The sequence below is a fragment of the Carlito syrichta genome, unplaced genomic scaffold, assembly GCF_000164805.1.
Source record: "Carlito syrichta isolate Samal-C Ts95f unplaced genomic scaffold, Tarsius_syrichta-2.0.1 Scaffold304596, whole genome shotgun sequence".
In the NCBI taxonomy this organism is placed as follows: domain Eukaryota; kingdom Metazoa; phylum Chordata; class Mammalia; order Primates; family Tarsiidae; genus Carlito; species Carlito syrichta.
Window position 1 is genome coordinate 543,811 of NW_007248692.1, and position 22,157 is coordinate 565,967.

Genomic DNA, 22,157 nt, shown 5'->3' on the forward strand with positions numbered 1-22,157 from the left:
ACAGAAAGGTTAATGAATGATATTATATATTGCAGAAAATTGAGTTAGTTAAATAGAAAACGAACTCCAGAACTCAAAAGGGCAAAAAGAAATGAGAAAAGAAGTCACAAATTTCAATATACAAAAACTAAGAGTCACAAAAGTGCATAATAAAATAAAGCAAAAGTGAGAATAAAGGAACAATTAGAAAAAGACATATCTGAGAATGTAGTTCATAAGGGCCCCTTGGTTATCAAAGGACTTATGAAATAAGGCCAAGGGCTGAAGTGTCTGGTTAACAAAGGAATACAGCGCAGCTCATTTTGCTCTTTTGCTGTTCTGACTGTAGTTTGATATGTTAGACTTTAGGAAGAGCTAAGGTAGATGCTCCCCACCCCCCTTCTTTGTTTTTCTGCAGGCACTACAGTATGCCCTAGGAGGAGAGCTGATGGGCCAGCATCTCCTCTTCTGGCTTATGTCTGTGTTCAACTCCAGAGTACAGATCCCATGGCATATTTTTGTCACCCAGAATTACTAGTCTACTTTTTGTTCTTTGGTGTCCAGCTGACTGGATCTAGCATTTCATCCATTTTGCTTTTCCTTGAGATAATATCTAAGATAACTCTTTATTTTCCTCACAAAAGGCTTTTCCAGTCTTACAAAGCAGAGATTTTGTACCCTCTCTTGGATAATTCAGCTGACAACTCCTTCAGAGTTTTCTTTCTGATCCTTTTTTCTTGTGAGCTCAGTCCCCCTCTTCCCATACCCAGGAGTAATTCAGTCACTGTGCCATAAGAGGGGATTGTGAGAGTTTTCCTAACTACCTTGTGTAACCTGGGGATATGGCATTATTTCATAAGTTTATTTTGCTCTAACAGAAAAATATGACTCATCTTCTCTACTTAGGAAAGTGTGTCAGTCACATTCTCCATGTTAGTAAATGTTGGTAGAACCATGAGTTCAAGCCATTGGGTCTAAGTCCAAAGTAAAACCCAATACAAACCGTGATACCCAGCCCTCTGCAGAAGCAGAGCCACATTAGTCAAACCTCTTGCCACTTTTTAATTTTTTTATTAATTTATTTTTTTTCTTATTTTTTATTTTTTTTGAGTCGGAGTCTCACTCTGTCGCCCAGACTGGAGTGCAGTGGCCGCTCCCGGCCACCGCAGCCTCGGCCTGCTGGGCTCCGGCGATCCTTCTGCCTCAGCCTTCCGAGTAGCCAGAATTACAGGCATGCGCCACCACGCCCGGCTGATTTTTTGATTTATTGTAGAGATGAGGTCTCGCTGCCCAGGCGGGTCTCGAACCCGCGGGCTCAGGCAATCCACTCACCTCAGCCTCCCAAAGGCGCGGGATTACAGGCTGAGCCACCGAGCCCGGCTACTTTTTTATTTTTTTGAGTTGGAATCTCACTTTGTTGCCCAGGCTGCAGTACAGTGGTGTGGTCATGACCGCCAAACCATGGCCTCAGCTTGCTAATACGTGATACACAATACATCTACCTCAGCCTTCCAAGTAGTTGGAACTGTAGGCATGTGCCACCATGCCTGGCCAACCTTTTGATTTATTGTACAGGCAAGGTCTTGCCCAGTTGCCTAGGCTGATCTCAAACCCCTAGACTCAGGCATCATCTCTTGGTCTCCCAGAGTGCTGGGATTACAGACATGAGCCACCACGCCTGGCCCTTTTGCCACTTTCAGTATGATTCATAGAGCTCCTGCTACCCTTTATCATGGCAAGTTCTCTTTTCCTTGACATGGAGACGTTTAAGAAGCTGATGTTCAGGTAGTTGAAGTGTATGTTTCTCTCCATCTACCTGATGGAATCTCTTTCCCTTTCTGAATCAGGCATTTTTTCACCAAATGTTAGTGCTAATAAACAGGCTTTTCTATATCAGGCACAGTCTCTAATTGTCCAAATATAGGGTCTTTGATCTAGTATCTTGGTGCAGCATCAGAAGACATACACACTTTTTAACCACTTTTTAAAGTTTATGACTGTTGCCTCCCTTGAGTTGCCACGTTTAATGAGACCTGCCATTTTATACCCAGAATCAAAGCTCTGTAGTGCTATAAGGGAACTTCTCTCCTCTTCCCAGGGATGATAGCCCCCCCAGAGCATGCTAGCAAGTTCCAGAACCAAGGTCAGCAACCTTTTTTTGTAAACAGAAAGTCAATATTTTTGACTGTCTGGGCCATTCTGTTTCTGTCACGCCTGCTTAACCCTGCCTTTGTGAGTTGTAAGTAGCCGTTAACAATGTATAAATGAAGGAGTGTGGTTGTGTTCCAATATAACTTAATTTATGTACTCTGAAATTTGAAAATTTGAATTTCATTTGATTTTCATATGACAAATAATTTCCTGTTGAAAATTTTTTTTCAGTTATTAAACATGTAGAAACCGTTCATAGTTCTCAGGCCTTATAAAAGTAGGCAGCTGGTCACGGTTTGTCAACCACTGCTGAAGGATAAATTTCCAGTTCAGTCTCAGTCAACTCCAGCACCCTTAATCCTCACAACCACTAGCTATGGGGCTCTAAACGGTGAGAATCCTGCAGCTAAAAGTACCATCAGAGTTTTCAGTTTACCTTAGTCTTTATCTGTGTATGTTGTTCAAAACCAGACACAAATGCATGATAGAGCAGATTTTCCTGGAAATGACCCACAAACTCAGCTAGAGTTATATAACCAAAGACTCTTGGGAGAAATGTAAAATAAAGACAGGGATGCCACATCTGTCTCTTTTAAAGTTCCAAACCTACCTTTCTTAGATGGGACTTTAGTTTCATTTCTAGAGCTTGAATACTTCTTAAGAACAGAGGCTCCTTTAAGATGTTATTCTTGTTTAAAAGACAGTATATCATACAGGAAAACAATTACTTTTGGCCCCTAAAATGAGAATGTGCATAGCTTTTTGTAATATAACTGAGAAATCTGAAGCTCAGAGAGATGGACCTAGCCAATCTCATGTCTGGTAAGTGGATAGCCAGAACTTGACACAAGCTCTATTTTATTGCTTCACTCTCTTGTGGGAAGTCATTATTTCTCTTTGCCGTGCTTGTAGCACTTTTGAAGCTAAGAAACTGGTTCATTTTTCCTAACAACTTAGTTCTCAAAGTTTCCTTTTCTAACACCATTATAAACAAATAATATGTCAGTCTCTCATCTTTCCTATGAGATTTATGCCTCTGTTATTTCATTAAGAAGGTCTTTGTATTAGTAGCAGTCAGAAAAGCTACTTCCAAGTTCTGGTATGTAATCTGTCCTCCCCTTTCCTTTCTAAAATGGCAAAGCTGTTTTTAGGATTCACCCAAGGGCCTCTTTCATACATACATATATACATCAATCAAGATGTTACCTGATTTCCTTTGTTAACCTTGCTTTATTAGGCAATCATCCTACTTATAAAGTTAGATGTAAAGAAATCTTTACATTTCTGCTTAGAATTTTAAGTGCTGCCAGCCATTTGGTGTCTTTCAACAGGGACTCTTTGAGCCATTTTATTTTTGAAAGGACTCTGTATAGCTTCATGGCACCCATCTTCCCTTCCACACATAAGGTGTTGGTCTCCCTGTATTCGGCATAGAAGGCATTCTGATGTAGTACAAGAACATTGTTACCAAATTAGACTAGCCTGGATTTGCATCTTTTCTTTGCCTTTACTTGCTTTGTGACCTTGGACAAATTCATAGTTATTAATGTTTATTTCTGTAAAATTGGGAACTGTTCTAGGAATAAATGAGCTAATGTGTACAAAGCACCACTCTCTGTTTTTCTTTCCCATAGCACGATGGGTCTAGCCCTCGGGAGTAGCTTAAACACAGTATAGTCACCTGGACCTCACAGATAACTTAGAAAGTAAAAGTGCTTGAACCTAGTGACTTTCTAACTTGGTTTGGTTTAGCTGTGCAGTTACAAAGGAATCAGTCCCAACTTGATTCTCCTCCCTACCTGTTGGTCATCATCTACTTGCTATTACAACAGTCAGAGTCATGTATTTTTGTCTTTCAGAATACCTCAGTATTGCCACTAAAACTTCATTTCTGCAGAGATGTCCTGTCTTACTACTGGTGTCAGAAACCAAACCTGCTTCCCATTAGGCACTTCTAAGCTGAGCTACCCTTAGTATCTTCTTCACTGTCTTCTTCTCAAAGGCATGAACTTCCAGGTCAAGCCAAAAATCATTAGGATAGATGATAGGAAAGCAGATTTTTGCTGTTAGACCTTACAAGATCATTACTTCTGAAAAATAATCTTAGTAAGAAGTAACAGATTTCTCTGAAATTGTCTTTGTTGGTGACCACTTAGGCCTCTGTGTGTCCTTTCTTTTGCTTCCTGAAACCAATCATTATTCTTACATCCCTATTGCATTATAAGAAATGCCCACATTTTCGCGTACTGTGATTTCCAATTGACTAACCACCCACAAAGGTCAGAATAAGAAGAGTTGGTAGAGCTTGCTAAGATTATGAATAGTCCTTGGAAATGCCAAGCCATATTTTTTTTTTTTTTTTTTTTTTTTTGAGTTGGAGTCTCACTCTATTGCCCAGACTGGAGTGCAGTGGCCGCTCCCGGCCACCGCAGCCTCGCCTGCTGGGCTCTGGCAATCCTTCCGCCTCAGCCGGAATTATAGGCATGCGCTACCACGCCCAGCTGATTTTTTGATTTATTGTAGAGATGAGGTCTCGCTGCCCAGGCGGGTCTCGAACCCGCGGGCTCAGGCAATCCACTCACCTCAGCCTCCCAAAGGCACGGGATTACAGGCTGAGCCACCGAGTCCAGCTGCCAAGCCATACTTTAAGAAAAGGACTTCCCTATGGACTTTACAGCAACCCGGATGGATTTAGAGTCTATAATACTCAGTGATCTATCACAGAAACAAAGAACTGAATACCACACGTTCTCACTCATAAGTAAACCCTGAACATTTACCATAAGATTGTAAGAAAGGGATTGGCAGTAGTGGGACACTGCCAGGGGATAGGGGCACATAATATTAATAAGGGTACCTGATCTCAAACCAGGTGAAGTGGGGACTAAAGGGAGGCCCAGACTTTGCCTGTACAATGACCACTTGTATACCTAATCCTGAAATGTACCCTATATCTTTCAAATAAATAGATAAATAAATATTTTAAGAAAAGGACTTCTCTTTGCCTCCACTATTAGAAATAGAGTATAAGAGAAAAGGGTTGTTGTTAGGAACTGAGAAGAGCTTTAAAACTGCCAAGAAGCCTCTAGAAAGGAGTACACTATTAATTTGATTTTTATGCTGTATTATTTTTAGGAAGATGATTTTGGAAAAGAATAGTGGACAGCAAGAAATACTAATACATAATATAATGCCATTGTTTGTACTGGAAGAGCTTTAAAATAAAGAAACTTAAAATAATAAGAAATCAAAATATTTTTAAAGACATCTCATTTTAAAAAATTATTTCTGTGAGAGATAAAGAATACCATTTGTTTTTGTCTACTGATTCTTTAGGGTGGTAAATGAGCAGCTGCAGCGGTCACTGGATGATTATCAGCACCGACTTTACATAAAAAGAGATGAACTTGAATCAGCTCATGCACAAATTAAAATACTAGAGGAAAAAATAGGTAAATGTGTCTTTTCTTTTCTTTTTTTTTTTTTTGAGTTGGAGTCTCACTCCATCGTCCAGGCTGGAGTGCAGTAGCACACTCACCACCACCACAGCATTGACCTGCTGGGCTCAGGCGATCCTTTCGCCTCAGCCTTCCAAGTAGCTGGATCTGCAGGCAAGTGCTACCACACCCGGCTAATTTTTTTTATTCATTGTAGAGGTAAGGTCTTCCCAAGTTGTCCAGGCTGTTCTCAAACCCGTGGGCTCAGGCAGTCCCCTCACGTTGGCCTCCCAAAGTGCTGGAATTACAGGCTTGAGCCACTGCGCCCGGCCAGTAAATGTTTCTAAATTTTGTTTCTGCTAATCCTAATTTACTTTGTCTAACAAACATTTCCTTTCTTTTATAGATAAAATAAACCTTAAGATGACTTCACAGGATGAGGAGGCAAATGTAATGAAAAAGACCATTGGTGTTATTGATAAAGAAAAAGACTTTCTTCAGGAGACGGTAGATGAGAAGACAGAAAAGATTGCAAACTTGCAAGAAAACATAGCTAACAAAGTACATGAATGTTAAATATCATTTTCATTTGTTTGAGTTCCTTACATTCTGGTTATTAATCCTTTGTTGAATGAATAGGTTTTTTTGTTTGTTTTTTTGTTTGTTTTGAGTTGGAGTCTTACTCTGTCACCCAGGCTGGGGTGCAGTGGCACACTCACAGCCATCCCAGCATTGATCTGCTGGGCTCCAGTGATCCTTCCGCCTCAGCCTTCCAAATAGCTGGAACTACAGGTGCACGCTACCATGCCCAGCTAATTTTTGATTTTTTATTGTAGAGACAAAGTCTCGCCAAGTTACCCAGGCTGGACTCGAGTCCACTGGCTCAGGCAATCCACTTGCCTTGGCCTCCCAAAGTGCTGGGATTACTGGCTGAGCCATCAAGCCCAGCTGGATGAATAGGTTACAAATATTTTCTCCCATTCTGTGGGTTGTCTTTTCATTTTGATGACTGTTTCCTCTGCTGTGCAGAAGCTTTTTAGTTTGATGTAATTCTGTTTGTTTTTGCTTCTGTTGCCTGTGCTTTTGAGGTCTTACACAAAAAAAATAGACCAATGTTCTAGAGCATTTCCCTAACACTTTCTTCTGCTAGTTTCATAGTTTCCTGTCTTAGATCTAAATCTTTTATTGATTTGATTTTTATATATAGTGAGAGATGGGCTTGAGTTTCATTCTTCTGCATGTGGTTATTCAGTTTTCCCAGCACCTTTTATTGAAAAGATTGTCCTTCCCCCCATTTATGTTGTTGTCACCTTTGCTGAAAATGAATTGACCATAAATGTGTGGATTTGTATTTGGGTTTTCTATTCTACTCCATTGGTATGTGTGTCTGTTTTTATACTGGTACTATGCTGATTTGTTAGCTATTGGTAGTATATTTTAAAGTCAGGGGGTATAATGCTTCCAGTTTTGTTCTTTTTGTGGTTCCATATAAATTTTAGGATTTTTTTTTCTATTTCTATGGAGAATGTAATTGGTATTTTAATGGGGCTTACATTGAATCTGTAATCTGCTTTGAGTAATATTGTCATTTTAACTAAATGAATTATTCCAATCCATGAGTATGGAATATTCTTTTTTTGAGTTTTCTTTAATTAGTGTTTTATAGTTTTCTTTGTATAGATCTTTCACATCTTTGGTAAATTGATTTCTAGGTATCTTATATTCTCTGTAGCTATTGTAAATGAGAGTGCTTTCTTGATTTGTTTTTCAGATTGTTTGTTGTTGAAACACAGAAATGCTCTTGATTTTGTATCCTGAAACTACTGGTTTTGTTCATCAGTTCTGACAGTTTTTTGGTGGATTCTTTAGGTTTATCTAAATAGACGTTCATGTGCTTACAAAGATAATTTACTTCTTCCTTTCCAATTTGGATGCTCCCAATTTCTTTCTCTTGTGTAATTGCTTCAGCCAGGACCTCCAGTATTATGTTGAATTAAAGTGGTGAAAATGGGCTTTCCCCACTTAGAGGAATGACTTTCAATTTTTCACTGTTCAGTGTGATGTTGGCTATGGGTTTGTCATATATGACCTTTATTATTTTGTAGTATGTTCCAATAGTTTGTAGAAGATTTTTATCAAAAGGAATTTAGAATTTTATTGAATACTTTTTCAGCATCTGTTGAAGCAATCATATGGTTTCTGTTCTTGATTCTATTACTGTGATGTATCACATTTTTTATTTGTGTGTGTTGAACCATCCTGGCATCCCTGGAATGAATACCACTTTATAGTGTTAGATCATCTTTTTGATGTGTTGTTGAATTTGGTTTGCTAGTATCTTATTGAGGATTTTTACATTAATGTTCATCAGCGATATTGACCTGTACTTTTCTTTTTTGTTGTATCTTTGGTTTTGGTATCAGGGTCATGCTGGCCTTGTAGAATTAATTTGGAAGTATTCCCTTCTCTTCAGCTTTTTTGAAGCGTTTGAGTAGAATTGGTATTAGTTTTTCCTTAAATCTTTGATAGAATTTAGCAGTGAAGCCATTAGGTCCTGGAGTTTTCTTGGATAGGAGACATTTTATTATGGCTTCAATCTCATTACTCATTATTGGCTTGTTGAGGTTTTCTATTTCTTCATGGTTTTTAGTGTCCAGGAATGTATCCATTTCTTTTAGATTTTCCAATTTATTGGCGTATAATTGTTCATAATCAGCTCTCATGATTCTTTGTATTTCTGTGGTCTCAGTTGTTATATCTCTTTTTATTTCTGATTTTCTTTTCTTTCTTTTTTTTTTGCGTTGGAATCTCACTCTGTCTGGAGTGCAGTGGCATGCTCACAGCCACTGTAGCCTCGACTTTCTGGATTCAGGCGATCCTTCCGCCTCAGCCTTCTACGTAGCTGGAACTACAGGCATGCTCTACCACACCCGACTAATTTTTTGATTTATTGTAGAGATGAGGTCTCTCCAAGTTGACCAGGCTAGTCTCGAACCCATGAGCTCAGGCAATCCTCACTTCAGCCTCCCAAAGTGCTGGGATTACAGGCGTGAGCTACTACGCCCGGCTCTGATTTTATTTGCGTCTTCTTTCTTTTTTTCTAAGTCTATCTGAGGTTTGTTGATTTTTTTTATCTTTTCAAACAACCAACTTTTTGTTTCATTGATTTTTTTTTTGGTCTCCATTTTATTTAATTCTCTGGTTTTTTTTTTTTACATTTTAAAAAATTTTAATCCGTGTCAATGAGATCAGCATATTTCTCCTCTAACCTTTAATATTTGTTTCCATCTACTAATTTTGGATTTTGTTTGTTCTTGTTCTTGCTTTTCCTTTGAGATGCATTGTTAGGTTGTTTATTAAAAGTCTTTCAGCTTCTGGGCAGGCATGGTGGCTCACACCTGTAATTCCAGCACTTTGGGAGGCTGAGGCAAGAGTATTGCCTGAGCCCATGGGTTCGAGAGCAGCCTGGAAAACTTGGGGAGACATTGTCTCTACAATAAACCAAAAAATTAGCTGGGCGTGATAGCGCACACCTGTATTTCTAGCTACTAGTAAGACTTAGATGGAAAGATCATCTGAGCCCAGAAAGTCAAGGCTGCAGTCGCCATGAGCTTGCTACTGCATTCCAGCCTGGGTAACAGAGTAAGACTGGCTCAAAAGGGAGAGGGGGAGGGAAGGAGTAACAGGGCATGTAGTATCACAAAGGGTACCTGGTTCTAAACCAGGGGAAGTGAGGGCCAGTTGGAGGTCCAAACTTCATCTTCACGCAGCCTGCTTGTGTAGCTAATCCTGACTTATACCTCACATATCTGTAGTTAAAAAAAAAGTCTTTCAGCTTCTTTGATGCAGGTGTTTATTTCTGTAAACTTCCCTATTACTACTGCTTTTGCATAGATTTTTTAATTTTTATTTTCATTTGTTTCAAGAAAATGTTTCATTGTCTTCTTAAATTTTTTAATCTTTTTTTTTTAAGAGATGAGGTCGGTTGCCTAGGCTGGTCTCAAACTCTTGGGCTTAAGCAGTCCTCCTGCCTCGGCCTCCCAAAGTGCTAGGATTGCAGGTGTGAGCCACCATGCCTGACCAGCATTTCTTTTAAGCTGAGTTTGTTGGTGATTAACTCTACTACCTCTGGTTTGTCTGGGAAGGACTTTATTTCTCCTTCATATTTGAAGGACAGCTTTGCTGGATAACATTCTCTTGTATGGTAGGTTTTTTTTTTTCTTTCAGTACTTTGAAAATGTCATTCCACTTCTTCCTGGCCTGTATGGCTTCTTTTGAGAAGCCTGTTGCCAAGCGAATTGGAGTTCCTTTATATGTTATATGCTTCTTTTCTCTTTCTGCTTTTCAGATCTTATCATTGCCCCTGACCCTTGAGAGATATTTTTCTATATCTTCTAGGTAATTTTTGTTCCTTTTCATTCTTTTAAAAAATTATGTAATTTCAGATATCCTGTCTTCAAGCTCACTGACTCTTTCCTCCGCTTGATCCATTCTGCTGTTGAATCCTCCAATGACTTTTTCAGTTTAGCACATGTATTTTTCTTTTTTTTTTTTTTTTTTTGAGTTGGAGTCTCACTCTGTCACCCAGACTGGAGTGCAGTGGCCGCTCCCAGCCACCACAGCCTCGAACTGCTGGGCTCAGGCGATCCTTCTGCCTCAGCCTGCCAAGTAGTTGGAACTACAGGTATGTGCCACCACACCTGGCTAATTTTTTTATTTATTGTAGGGATGAAGTCTCACCAAGTTGGCCAGGTTGGTCTCGAACCCGTGGGCTCAGGCAGTCCTCTCACCTCAGCCTCCCAGAGTACTGGGATTATAGGCATGAGGCAAATGTATTTTTCAATTCCAAGATTTCTGTTTGATTTTTTAAAAATTATTTCAATCTCTTTGTTAAATTTATCTGATAAATTTCTAAATTGATTTTCTGTGTTATGTTGGAGATCACTAAGTTTCCCTAAAACTGTTATTTTGAATTCTTTGTCAGAGAGCTCATGTATCACTCTCTTATTAGAATCAGTCACTGGTTCCTTGCTTTGTCCATTTGGGGGAGGTCGATCATGTGGCCCATGTTTGCTGTTATTTCTCGTGGATGTACATCTGTGTCTTTGTTTTTATTTATTTATTTATTTGTTTGTTTGTTTGTTTGTTTTTGAGTTGGAGTCTCACTCTGTTGCCTCGTTGAGTGCAGTGGCACACTCATGGCCACCCCAGTGTTGACCTGCTGGGCTCTGGCAATCCTTCCACCGCAGCCTTCCAAGTAGTTAGAACTACAGGCACGCGCTACCATGCCCGACTAATTTTTTATTTATCATAGAGATGAAGTCTCGCCAAGTTGCCCAGTTTGGTCTCAAACCCACGAGCTCAGATAATCCACTCGCCTCAGCCTCCCAAAGTGCTGGGATTACAGGCTGAGCCACCAAACCCGGCCTATCTGTGTCTTTAAAAGATTATTTATTTATTCTCTGTCTGGCTTGTTTTGGTTTTTATTGGTTATGTTTGCTTAGAGAGTCTTCATAATTTACCCGTTGGATTTCTTGTATCTTTCCCCCTAGATCACTGTCTCCGCTTTGTCAGGAGATGGCGCCTAAGGACCAGATTTGCCTCTGCTCTAGCCAGTGATCAGACTACTGCCCATCTGGGGTGGGGGAGGGCCCAACTGGGATGTCCCAGCAGTGTGGAAGGGCTGGCTAAGGGCTTATACTCAAGGGACCTACAGAGCATACCTCCAGGAGTGTGGTGCTGCTGAGTGGCCACTCTGATTTGTTGTCTCCTTGGCTGAGTGATAGAGAAGAGTTTCCGGGGTTGGGCGTGGTTAGTTCTATCTCCCTCATTTGTCTCTGGCTATCCTCAGGGATATGTCCCCCTTAGGAACTCAACAGTGTTTCCTGTGGGTTGCGGCATGGACAGGTTTCCTGCCAAAGAAGCCAACATGGTAGGGAAGCTGTCTACCTCAGTCTCTTTTTCCAGTTTAGAAACTGTGAGTCATGGCCAGGCATGGTGGCTCACACCTGTAATACCAGCACTTTGGGAGGTCAAGGCAGAAGGATTGCTTGAGGCCACGAGTTGAAGACCATCCTGGGAAACACAGAAAGATCCCATCTCTACAAAATTTTTAAAAATCAGCCTTGCATGGTGGCATGTGCCTGTAGTCCCAGCCATTTGGGAGGCTGAGGCAACAGGATCGCTTGAGTCCAGCATGTCAAGACTGCAGTGAGCTGTGATCGTGCTACCATACTCCAGCCTGGACAAAAGAATAAGACTGACTCAAAGGAATGAAGGAATCGGGGGATATATTTCGTGTGGTTTGGTGTCAGGCACATTGGGGGAAGCCACATCATGGATATGAAAATCCTATTCTCTTTCCGTTTTCTCGTAGATTTGTTACTTCTCTGTGGCCCAGGAACTCACTCAGTCTCATATCTGAGTTCTGGGATCTTGCTGGTGATAATCTTGGCACTCTGTGTTTGCTATTGGTTTTCTGTGGGGGTGTGAAGCTAGCTTGTGTCTGTGCTGCTGTTCTGAAACCAGAAGTTTCCCAAATACACAGTTATTATTGCCTGTGAATTGAAATCCAAGACCATGTCTTCTTATATATTTAAATTTCATTTTATGAATCTTCAAAATGTGATTTTTATCTGTTTCTCGAATGTGGTTTTATCAGATCTTATTAAAGCAAACTCAGTTTTCTGTGATATCTTGGAGATCCCTGAGCTTTCTTAAAATTGCTGTTTTGAATTCTTGATCAGAGAGCTTCTATATTACTCTCATGTTTGGATCAGTCACTGGTTCCTTGCTTTGTCCATTTGGGGAGGCATGGTTTTATGTTTGCTATTGTTTTTTGTGAATGTGTGTCTATGTCTTTGAAGGATTGGATATTTATTCTAGGGTAGAAACATGCTGATAGGTGAAGTACAATTAGACATGGAAATATGTTTACTTAGAGGTTTTTTATGGCACAGTTTATACAATTGAGCTACATATTTGAACTGTTAAATATGATAAATTGTATACATTTAGTTGCAGACATTTCTTTTTTGGAATTGGAGACTCTCTCCATCGCCAGACTGGAGTGCAGAGGCATGCTCATGGCCAATGCAGCCTCTGCGTGCTGGGCTCAGGCGATGCTTCTGCCTCAGCCTTCCAAGTAGCCAGAACTACACGCTCGTTACCATGCCCAGCTAATTTTTTTATTTATTGTAGAGATGCGGTCTCCCCAAGTTCTCCAGGCTGGTCTTGAAGCCGTGGGAATCCACTCACCTCAGCCTTCCAGATTGCTGGGATTACAGGCTGAGCCACCGAGCCCAGCCACTAAAGACATTTCTATATGGATAGTTTTGAATCTTACATATTTTTGTCATTTCTATAGGAAAAAGCTATTGCTCAGATGAAGATAACATTCTCAGAGTGTGAATCATCTCTAAAGTAAGTAATTAATGAAATGGCATCCAGCTTTTTTAGAAATTTTCTGTGAATACAGCTTTATTAGTAGTAATCCAAGCAATAAGATAATTTCCCTTTTCAATTTCCCTATTTGTCAGTGACAACTCATTTTCTCAGTATCCTGCTTGAAACTTCTCTCCTTTTCTGTCATCCACATCTAAACACTTAGAACTTATTAACTGTCCTTCTACATACCTACTTGCTCTTTATTTTTACTATAATTACCCTATTTAAGCCACTTCATTAAAACTTAGATTACTTGAGTAGCCAATCTTGAATTTATTCTCCATTTAACCTATCTTGAGCACTATTATAAAATAGTATGTCTAGTGTTTTCAGATTGTAAGCCGCTTCAAAACAAATCATTTATTTTATATACTCTTAAGTTTTATATGTTAGTGTAAGCATAAACATTTAATAAATATTTGCCAATTAGATCTATTACATTTTGCTCTTAACGCTTGAAAGTTTTCTGTGTTTACTTGACATTTGGAATAATATGTTTATTTTACGACTTTATTTGCATATCATTATTGGTAGAGATCTAAAATAACTGCTTTCCCTAATTAACCAGTATCTTAATGCAACATTGTAATTTCTGATAATCATAGTGTATTGTGTGTTCTAAGTATGTTTAGACTATGGTGGTTTTCCTTTAAATGAACAGCAGTTTTTCAAAAAGAACTGTCTGTCATTTCCACATCGCTCTTTTAATAGCCAGTTGAAGGAAACCTTGACTAATCGGGACCGGGAGATAAGCAGCCTCCGGCGCCAGCTTGATGCAGTTCACAAAGAGCTTGAAGAGGTAGGAAGATCTAGAGAAATCTCTCTTAAGGAGAACAGAAGATTACAAGATGATCTGGCTACAATGGCAAGAGAAAACCAGGTGTGAACACAATTCAGAAACTGATAGTTTTATAGTACTTATTATTGTTTGCTAAATATTAAAGCTGCACAAATTTTTCTAAAAAGTAATGGCATAAATATACGCAACATAACTAAATTTGAAGACAATAGTGTGTATCAGGTATCAAAGATGTAGTTTAGGATGCCACTTTATATCACTGGGTGCAATTTTGATCTTCTCACCGTTTTGGTCTTTGTTGCAAGGAAACCTGAAGCTGGGAGCATGAAATTCTCTCTAGCAGAAATCATTGTCACCCTACTGGGTGAGGACCTCAGCATCACTCACAGGACAGAGTTTCTGTGTTTTAAAGATGAATGATAGATTTTAATTATTTGTGCTTACTTCCAATAAATGAATGAATATTTTAGAATGACAAATGCTGAAAGGTATTAGTTTTGTGTGTGTTAGTTTATTAAAGGCTTATACTAAGAAGAACAATGATTTTCCTGTTTTATAAATATCTTATGTTTTTAAAAATTATTTTTATTATTGTTCAGTACAAAGCACACATTGCTGGAATATGAATTTTTTAAAACTGTCAATTCTGACTATAGCTAGTAGCTCTTAGTATAAATGCCAGATACATGGTCATGACTATTGTGGGAGATGTGTGGTAAAGTGCAGTTAAAAAATCAAGATCGGCCAGAAAAAATACGTGAAAGTCACACTTAGGAGCAGCTTTCCTTTTTTCCTACTCTCTTGTGTTCCCAACTTCCAAAGGGGAATAGAGATAAAACTCATTTGTGCTGTGTTCACTTTAGATTGTCTTCAATTTTCTGTTTCATAGGAAATCTCGTTGGAACTGGACTCAGCAGTGCAAGAAAAAGAAGAAATGAAGAGTAGAGTTCATAATTACATAACTGAGGTGTCACGATGGGAGAGCTTAATGGCCACGAAGGTGAAAATGTTGTTTAGGTTGGATTTAAGATGGCTTATTTTTCAGCTTTTTGATGTTTGTTTAATCTGTCTCCACAGTTAGATATTAAACATTTTAAAGCAGGGATCCTTCCTACTGTCTTTTTGTATTACCCCATAGATCTTAGTATATAGTGTCTGCACAGATACCTAGTGCTTCCTAAATTTGAACAAAATTTCCAATGTGTATATTTGTTTATGTTATGAATGTTCCAGTGAGTGACAGTGACTAATTTAAAAAAAAATTAATTATGTTTAAACCAGGAAAAAGAAAATCAGGATTTGTTAGATAGATTTCAGATGCTTCACCACCGTGCTGAAGACTGGGAGGTCAAAGCCCATCAAGCTGAGGGGGAAAGCAGCTCAGTGCGGCTGGAGCTTCTGTCTATTGACACCGAGAGGAGACACCTTCGAGAAAGGGTGGAGCTATTGGAAAAGGAAATTCAAGAGGTAATACATTCACTGGTCTTGTAAAGACATCACGGAGTAAAGCAAAACATGCTTTATTGATGTGAGGTTGTAAGCATTGAGAAGATTGGGTTCAGTGGTAATTTTTCGTCAATCTGATAATTTACTTGGGAGCCCCATTACTCTTTTTACTGTAGTGAAAGATACAGATAATCACCTCTCCTGTTTTAACCATTTTTAAGCGTGTGGCTCTATAGCATTAGGTACAGTCACAGTGTTGTACATCTGTCACCACCATCTGTCTTTTTGTCTTCCCCAACTGAAACTCTGCACCCATGGAAAACTAACTCTTTGTTCTGTCCTCGTTCCATCCCCTGGGAAGCACCCTACTTTCTGTTTCTATTTGTTTGACTAGTCTAGCTACTTCATATAAATGGAATCATACAATATTTGTCCTTTTGTACCTGGTTTATTTCACTTAACCTTAAGGCTCACTGTACCACAGAGTTGATCCATGTTGTAGAATGTGTCAGATTTTTTTTTTTTAAGGCTGAATAACATTTCATTGTATGTATATACCACATTTTGTTTATCCAGTAATCTGTCAATGAATATCTGGTTTGTTTCTACCTTTTGGCCATTGAGAATAATTCTGCTGTGAGCATAAGTAAACAAATATTTGGTCAGGTTTGCTTTCAGTTCTTCTGAGTGTATACTCAGAAGTGGAATTATGGATCACTTGATAATTTTATGTTTAATTTTTTGAGAAGCAGTCATATGGTTTTCCACAAGGTCTGTATCATTTTACATTTCCACTCACAGTACACAAGTGTTCTAGTTTCTCCACATTCCTGCCAATACTTGTAATTTTATGGGTTTTTTTTTTTATAACAGCTATTTTAATGGGAGTGAAGTGATTCTTTGCACAGTGGGTGAGGAATTTCAGTTGGGGAAGATGAAATTAGCATTTCCATAATGACTAGTGATGTTGCGCATCTTTTCATTTGCTTATGATTATTTGTATACTCTTCTTTGGAGAAATGTTTATCAAGTCCTTTGCTCATTTTTTTAATCCAGTTGTTTTTCATTGTTGAGTTATCGAAATTCTTTATGTATTCTGGAGATTAATACTTTATTAGGTATATAACGCTAAGTATTTTCTCCCATTCTGTGAGTTTCCTTTTTACTCTGATAATAGTTTTCAGTGTACAAAAGTTTTTAATTTTTAATTTTAAAAAGTCCAATTTATTTTTTTCTTTTGTTGCCTATACTTTTGGTGTTATATCCAAGAAATCATTGCTAAATCCAATGACATGAAGCTCTTTCCCTGTGTTTTCTTCTAAGAATTTTATATTTTTAGCTCTTATATACCGGTCTTTGATCCATTTTGAGTTAAATTTTGCAAATATAAGGTAAGGGTTCACCGTCACATGAATTTAAGTAAGTTTTTGTCATAAAGACAGTCTAATAAAAATCTCATAATAAAAAATTTGAGTTCAGTTAAAATATAGGCACCCTGGGCTAGATTGATATAGTATAGGTGGCCATTTGTTTTGTTTTGGGACTTTCAAAAAATACAGTTTTGTAATCTTCATCTTTCAAGAGAAAGTATTGACTATCTGTAGTAGGTAGAATTATGACTTCCAAAAAGATATATTTAAGTACTAACACCAGTCTCTTCCTTGGAAATAGTGTCTTTGCAGATAGAATCAAATTACAATGAGGTCACAGTGGATTAGGGTAGACCCTATACCAATGACTGATCTCTTTATAAGATGACCTCATATATTTGGATATAGAAGACACAGGGAAAACACCATGTGAAGATGGAGGCTGAGACTAGAGTGATTTGTCTACAAATCAAGGAATGCCATGGATTGTCAACAACTCTCAGGAACTAGGGGAGGGGCGTAGAACAGATTCTGCTTCAAAATCTCCAGAAGGAACTAAACCTTCCAACACCTGAATTTTGGACATCTAGACTCTAGAACTGTGAGGGAATAAATTTCTGTTGTTTTAGGCCACCCAATTTTTACAGCAGACCTAGAAAAGTGACACCGATTTTGGTACCTAAAAATGAGTTGCTGGTATAATAAACACCTAAAAATATGAAAGTGGCTTTGGAACTGGATAATGGGGAGAAACTGAAAAAGTTTTGAGGTGCTTGATAGAAAAAGCTTAGATTGCCTTGAAGAGATGGTTGGTAGATATATGGACATTAAAGGTATTTGTGGTGAGGGCTCAGAAGAGAGGAGAGCCATAAACACTTCTGTCATTTAGAGAATACATGTTTTTGTCATGAATGGAATTTTGCCAGCAATGCAAATGTTTCTTCTGGTGATATCACAGATGGAATTGAGAAACGTTATTGGACACTGGAGAAAAGATGATACATGTTATAAAATGGCAAGAACTTGGCTAAGTTATGGTCTGTTGTTAGGAGGAATGTAGAACTTGTGGTGGGATGAACTTGAACATTTAGCTGAGGACATTTCCAAGCAAAGTATGGAAGGAACAGCCTGGTATCTCCTTGTTGCTTATAGTGAAATGTGAGAGGAAAGAGAGAAACTGAAGGAGGAACTGCCAAGTGAAAAATGAACCAGGACTTGATTTTGGAAAATTCTTAGCCTACCCAGATAGTGTGCTCTGGAGACAGGGCCAAGAGTGTGGCTAGACACCTCTTGTTGAAGATACTAGGTATGTGACTCTTGAGTCCAGTCAGTCATCTCAGCAGAATCACTGCCAGCTTTGGCTGAAAAGAACAGAAATGGGACAAGATGAAGAAAGCCTGTTGAACTTCTGGGATACTACTAGCAGAAAACTGGGCCAGTTAGGCCTGTGGTTGCAAGCATATTCACCTTCAGGAAACAGGAAGAATGACTCTAAGGGAAGCTCAGAGATCAGCTGAGCTGCTAAGGACAGCAAAGAGGCTGGTGGGACTGCTGCTGCCACCACAAGCTCATAGGGTACAGGCGTAGGAGTTGGGGCCACTGTCCCCCTGGTTTCAGAGGGCAAGGCCACTGCCCTCAGGGAGAAGAGGGTGGAGCTGTAGCTGAAGTTGAGAGGGTGGAGCCTCCCTGCCAGCCAGAGGACAGAGTGTAGGAGCATCAAACCATAGGGGATTATTCTTAGACTTTGACATCTAGTGGAATTTGGCCTGCCTGGTTGCAGACTTACTTTGGATGGTAACCCCTTCATTCCTTCTGTTTGCTCCCTTTTGGACTGGGACTATCTCTAGTATGCCTGTCCTGCCATCGTATTTTGGAAGCAGTTAACTTGCTTTCTAGTGTTACAGATCTGTAGATGGAGAAGAATTTTGCCCCAAGGTGGACTATGCTCGGTCTCTCCCATATCTGGTTTGGATGATGCTTAGATGAGATTTTGGATCTATAGTTGGTGCTGGAATGTTAGAATGAAGTTAAGGGTATTTCTTACATGAGAAGGACATGAATTTTGTGGGACCAGAGCTGGTAGGTAGGATTGTGTCCACCAAAAAGATATGTTGGAATACTAAGCAGCCCCAGGACCTGTGAATGTGACCTTATTTGGAAATAGGGTTTTTGCAGATATGTTCAAGTTAAGGTGAGGTCATAACTGGAATAAAGTAGGCCCTAACCCATGAAAGAGGAATGTCCTTATAAGCTGAGAGACATCTGGACACAGCAGACTCGAATAAGAACACTGTGTGAAGATGGAGGCGGAGATTGAGGTGACAACATCTACAAGGCAGGGAACACTGAGGGTCGCCAGCAACCACCAGAAGCTAGGAGAGAGGGACGAATTCTCCCTCAGAGCCTCCAGAAGGCGCCTACCCTGTAACACCTTCATTGGGAACTCTAGCCTCTGGCACTGAGGGAATAAATGTGTTTTAAGCCCCCTAGTTTGCAGTAATTTGTTAGAAAACTAACACAACATCTCTGCAAGGTTTTGGTTGAGTATAATTAATTAAAGGCATGCTTTTCAACCTTCCAACGAGCTTCTCAGAAACTGTTTTTTAACTCTTTTGTTCTTTGTCATAATTCACATTCTTATATAGTATATGAAATTAGCTTTTATGTATTTTTATTTAGTTTATTTGAGGGAGCTGGCCGGGAGCGGCCATTGCACTCCAGTCTGGGTGACAGAGTGAGACTCCAACTAAAAAAAACAAAAACAAAAAAAAAAGCCCCATATGCTTTTCTGCATCTGTTGAAATTTATCAAATCTTCACAGCATTATATTAGATTTTTTTTTTTTTGAGTCTGAGTCTGTTGCCCAGGCTGGAGAGGCACGATCTTGGTTCACTGCAGCCTTGTCCTCCTGAGCTCAGATGATCCTGCCACCTCAGCCTCCCGAGTACCTGGGACTACAGACATTTTCCACCATACCCGGCTTTTTTTGTTTGTTTTTGCATGGGTGAGGTCTCACTGTGTTGCCCAGGCTGGTCTCAAACCCCCTGGCTCAATCAGTCCTTCCACCTCGACCTCCTAGCCAATATTAGATTTTTTTATGTTGATTCGCTTTAATTGTTGAAATAATTTCATTTGTTAAGTGTGGAATTCTTCCCAAAATAGAGAAGTAGAGTTTATATCAGTTTATATTTATCACTTATAACTCAAATTTTAAGAAACTTAAAATGTGCATTATCCTAGGAAAAAAATTTAACAGTATTTCAAATTTTAGTATTTCAATGTTACCAATCTTAAAAAGTTATATACTATTCAGTTAAATTTAAATATGACTTCAGGTATTTTGTTTTAAAGAAAACCCCATTTTTGAAATTTGGAATTTAACCAAAGAAAAGTATATGTGTTACTTTTTCTTGAAATGCAAAAAGTATATATGTTGCTTTTTTTTGAAATGGCATTGTTATAACAAGATAATTTATAACAGAAAAATTTAATGTAATTTCAAAAATCCCTCATATTCACAATACAGTACATATTCATAATACAACAATAATTCTCATCTTTGCATCTTCCTAATATATACATGAGATATTTAGTAATCATGGCTAATAATAATACACAGTTCCTTTTGTTAAGCATTAAATAGACCATCTTTAAAGAGTACTCAATTTCCTGAGAATATTTAAAAATATGCAGAAGTTGGCTCTCATGGTTTTCTAAAGTGAAGTTAAACAGATTCAAGTCCTTAATTATTGGGTTACTTTGACCTTTGACCTGTTTCTTTTTACTTTCTTTCAGCATATAAATGCACATCATGCTTACGAATCTCAGATCTCATCAATGGCAAAAGCCATGTCTAGATTAGAAGAAGAGCTGAGACGTCAAGAAGATGACAAAGCTGCAGTGTTAAATGATTTGTCATCTCTGAGAGAACTGTGCATTAAGCTTGATTCAGGCAAAGATATTATGACCCAGCAGTTAAAGTCCAAAAACCTTGAGTTTGAGAGGGTAAGATCTAGAGAGAAATTGTCTTGACACATTGTTGTATTGGGCCCTCCTATAACTGTTTTACTTTACCAGTCACTAGCCAATACATATATTTGTTCTCTTCGAAAGTAGTTACTTTTACCTATAAGATTTTGACAACCAGATTTGACTACTTGATTCTTTGCCAGGGTTTCTTTAGCAGAAGTGGTGATGGAAGTAGGTGCTCTCTGTTTTGGAATAGATGGGAATTTAGGAGATTATGAGTTTTCTAATTACAGATTAGGAGCATATTCTAATACACGTCTTCCTCTGTTTAAAAGTAAGATTTGACTGAAGAATTGGACAGTTCAGTGCTTCCTAAGTTGACTGTTTTTCCAGTAAATATCTCAAGGTGTTTGCATCTTACATAGTTAAACAAGTGTACTCAACTATCATTTACCATTCTCAAATGGAGGCATGACTTTAAACAGGTACTGAGAAGCTACAATGTTGATTTGACTATGTAGTAAGAGTTAGCATATCTGGTGGACCAGAATGGCGTCATTGCCAATACAGTAGGCACGTATTAAGATTTTGTGTAAATGACCCTCTCTTGACAAGGTAGCACGACTGAAAACTATTTGAGGGTTAGAGTAGATCGTCTAGCCCGAATAAGCCCTTAGTAAAAACATCAAAGATTCTTTTGAAAATGAAGTGTTTTTCTCAAAAAGAAATGATTCAGAATCTTTAACCAATACCCAAGATGAAAAAACTGATGGGTGAATAGCTGTACAGTGCTATATTGTCAGGTAAATGATTTTTCAGAGACAGTCTGAAATTATGCTGAAGTAATCTTACTTTGGTTTTCCTGTAGGTTGTGGTAGAATTAGAAAACGTAAAATCAGAATCAGACCTGTTAAAAAAACAACTGTCAAATGAGAAACATACGGTTAAAAGCCTCGAGTCATTGCTGGCTACAAATAGAGATAAAGAGTTTCATTCTCATTTAACTTCCCACGAGAAGGATACAGAAATTCAGCTACTTAAGGAGAAGCTAACCCTTTCAGAAAGCAAACTGTAAGTGTCATAAGTCAACCTGTGTGAGGAAAATAGCTTATCAGAAATAATTTTTCAATTCTTTTTGAGATGGAACAGATGTGAGAGTGTGAAGGGTGGTACAAAACCAAAATATTTGACCTATTTCGGAAATTCAAGGATTGGCTCAGCAGAGACATTGTGTTCGGAGATGCAGACTTGTTTATCTTCACCACAGAGGTGGTCCCATGCGAGTAAACGAGAAGGAACTTAAAGTCCCTGCATATGAGGAGGGAACAGAGGAGTCAGTGTAGGAGAGAACATTTCAGGATGGGAGGGGGCACTGTGTCTCATGCTGTAGACTGGGAAAAAGACTCAGAGACATCTTGTGTATTACCTACCAGCAACTTGACTTCACTTTTTTACAAAATAGTGAAAAATGAATCACTTCATAGTAAACAGTATAGCATTGGAGCTAATTTTATTGTAATGATATTTGGCTCATAATGGAATTTTGAACATTGAGGAGCA

The 22,157-nt window shown here is 38.7% G+C and overlaps 1 protein-coding gene across 1 annotated transcript in view; it reads left to right on the forward strand.

Moving 5' to 3' along the window:
• CEP135 (centrosomal protein 135) overlaps window positions 1–22,157 on the forward strand; it is a 104,795-nt gene that overhangs the window by 70,375 nt on the left and 12,263 nt on the right. The window contains exons 16-23 of the mRNA XM_008060323.2: window positions 5,467–5,582; window positions 5,974–6,128; window positions 12,934–12,989; window positions 13,725–13,893; window positions 14,702–14,812; window positions 15,094–15,279; window positions 20,424–20,633; window positions 21,466–21,668. Of these exons, the coding sequence (XP_008058514.1) occupies window positions 5,467–5,582; window positions 5,974–6,128; window positions 12,934–12,989; window positions 13,725–13,893; window positions 14,702–14,812; window positions 15,094–15,279; window positions 20,424–20,633; window positions 21,466–21,668 (1,206 nt within the window). The remainder of the gene's footprint in view (window positions 1–5,466; window positions 5,583–5,973; window positions 6,129–12,933; window positions 12,990–13,724; window positions 13,894–14,701; window positions 14,813–15,093; window positions 15,280–20,423; window positions 20,634–21,465; window positions 21,669–22,157) is intronic.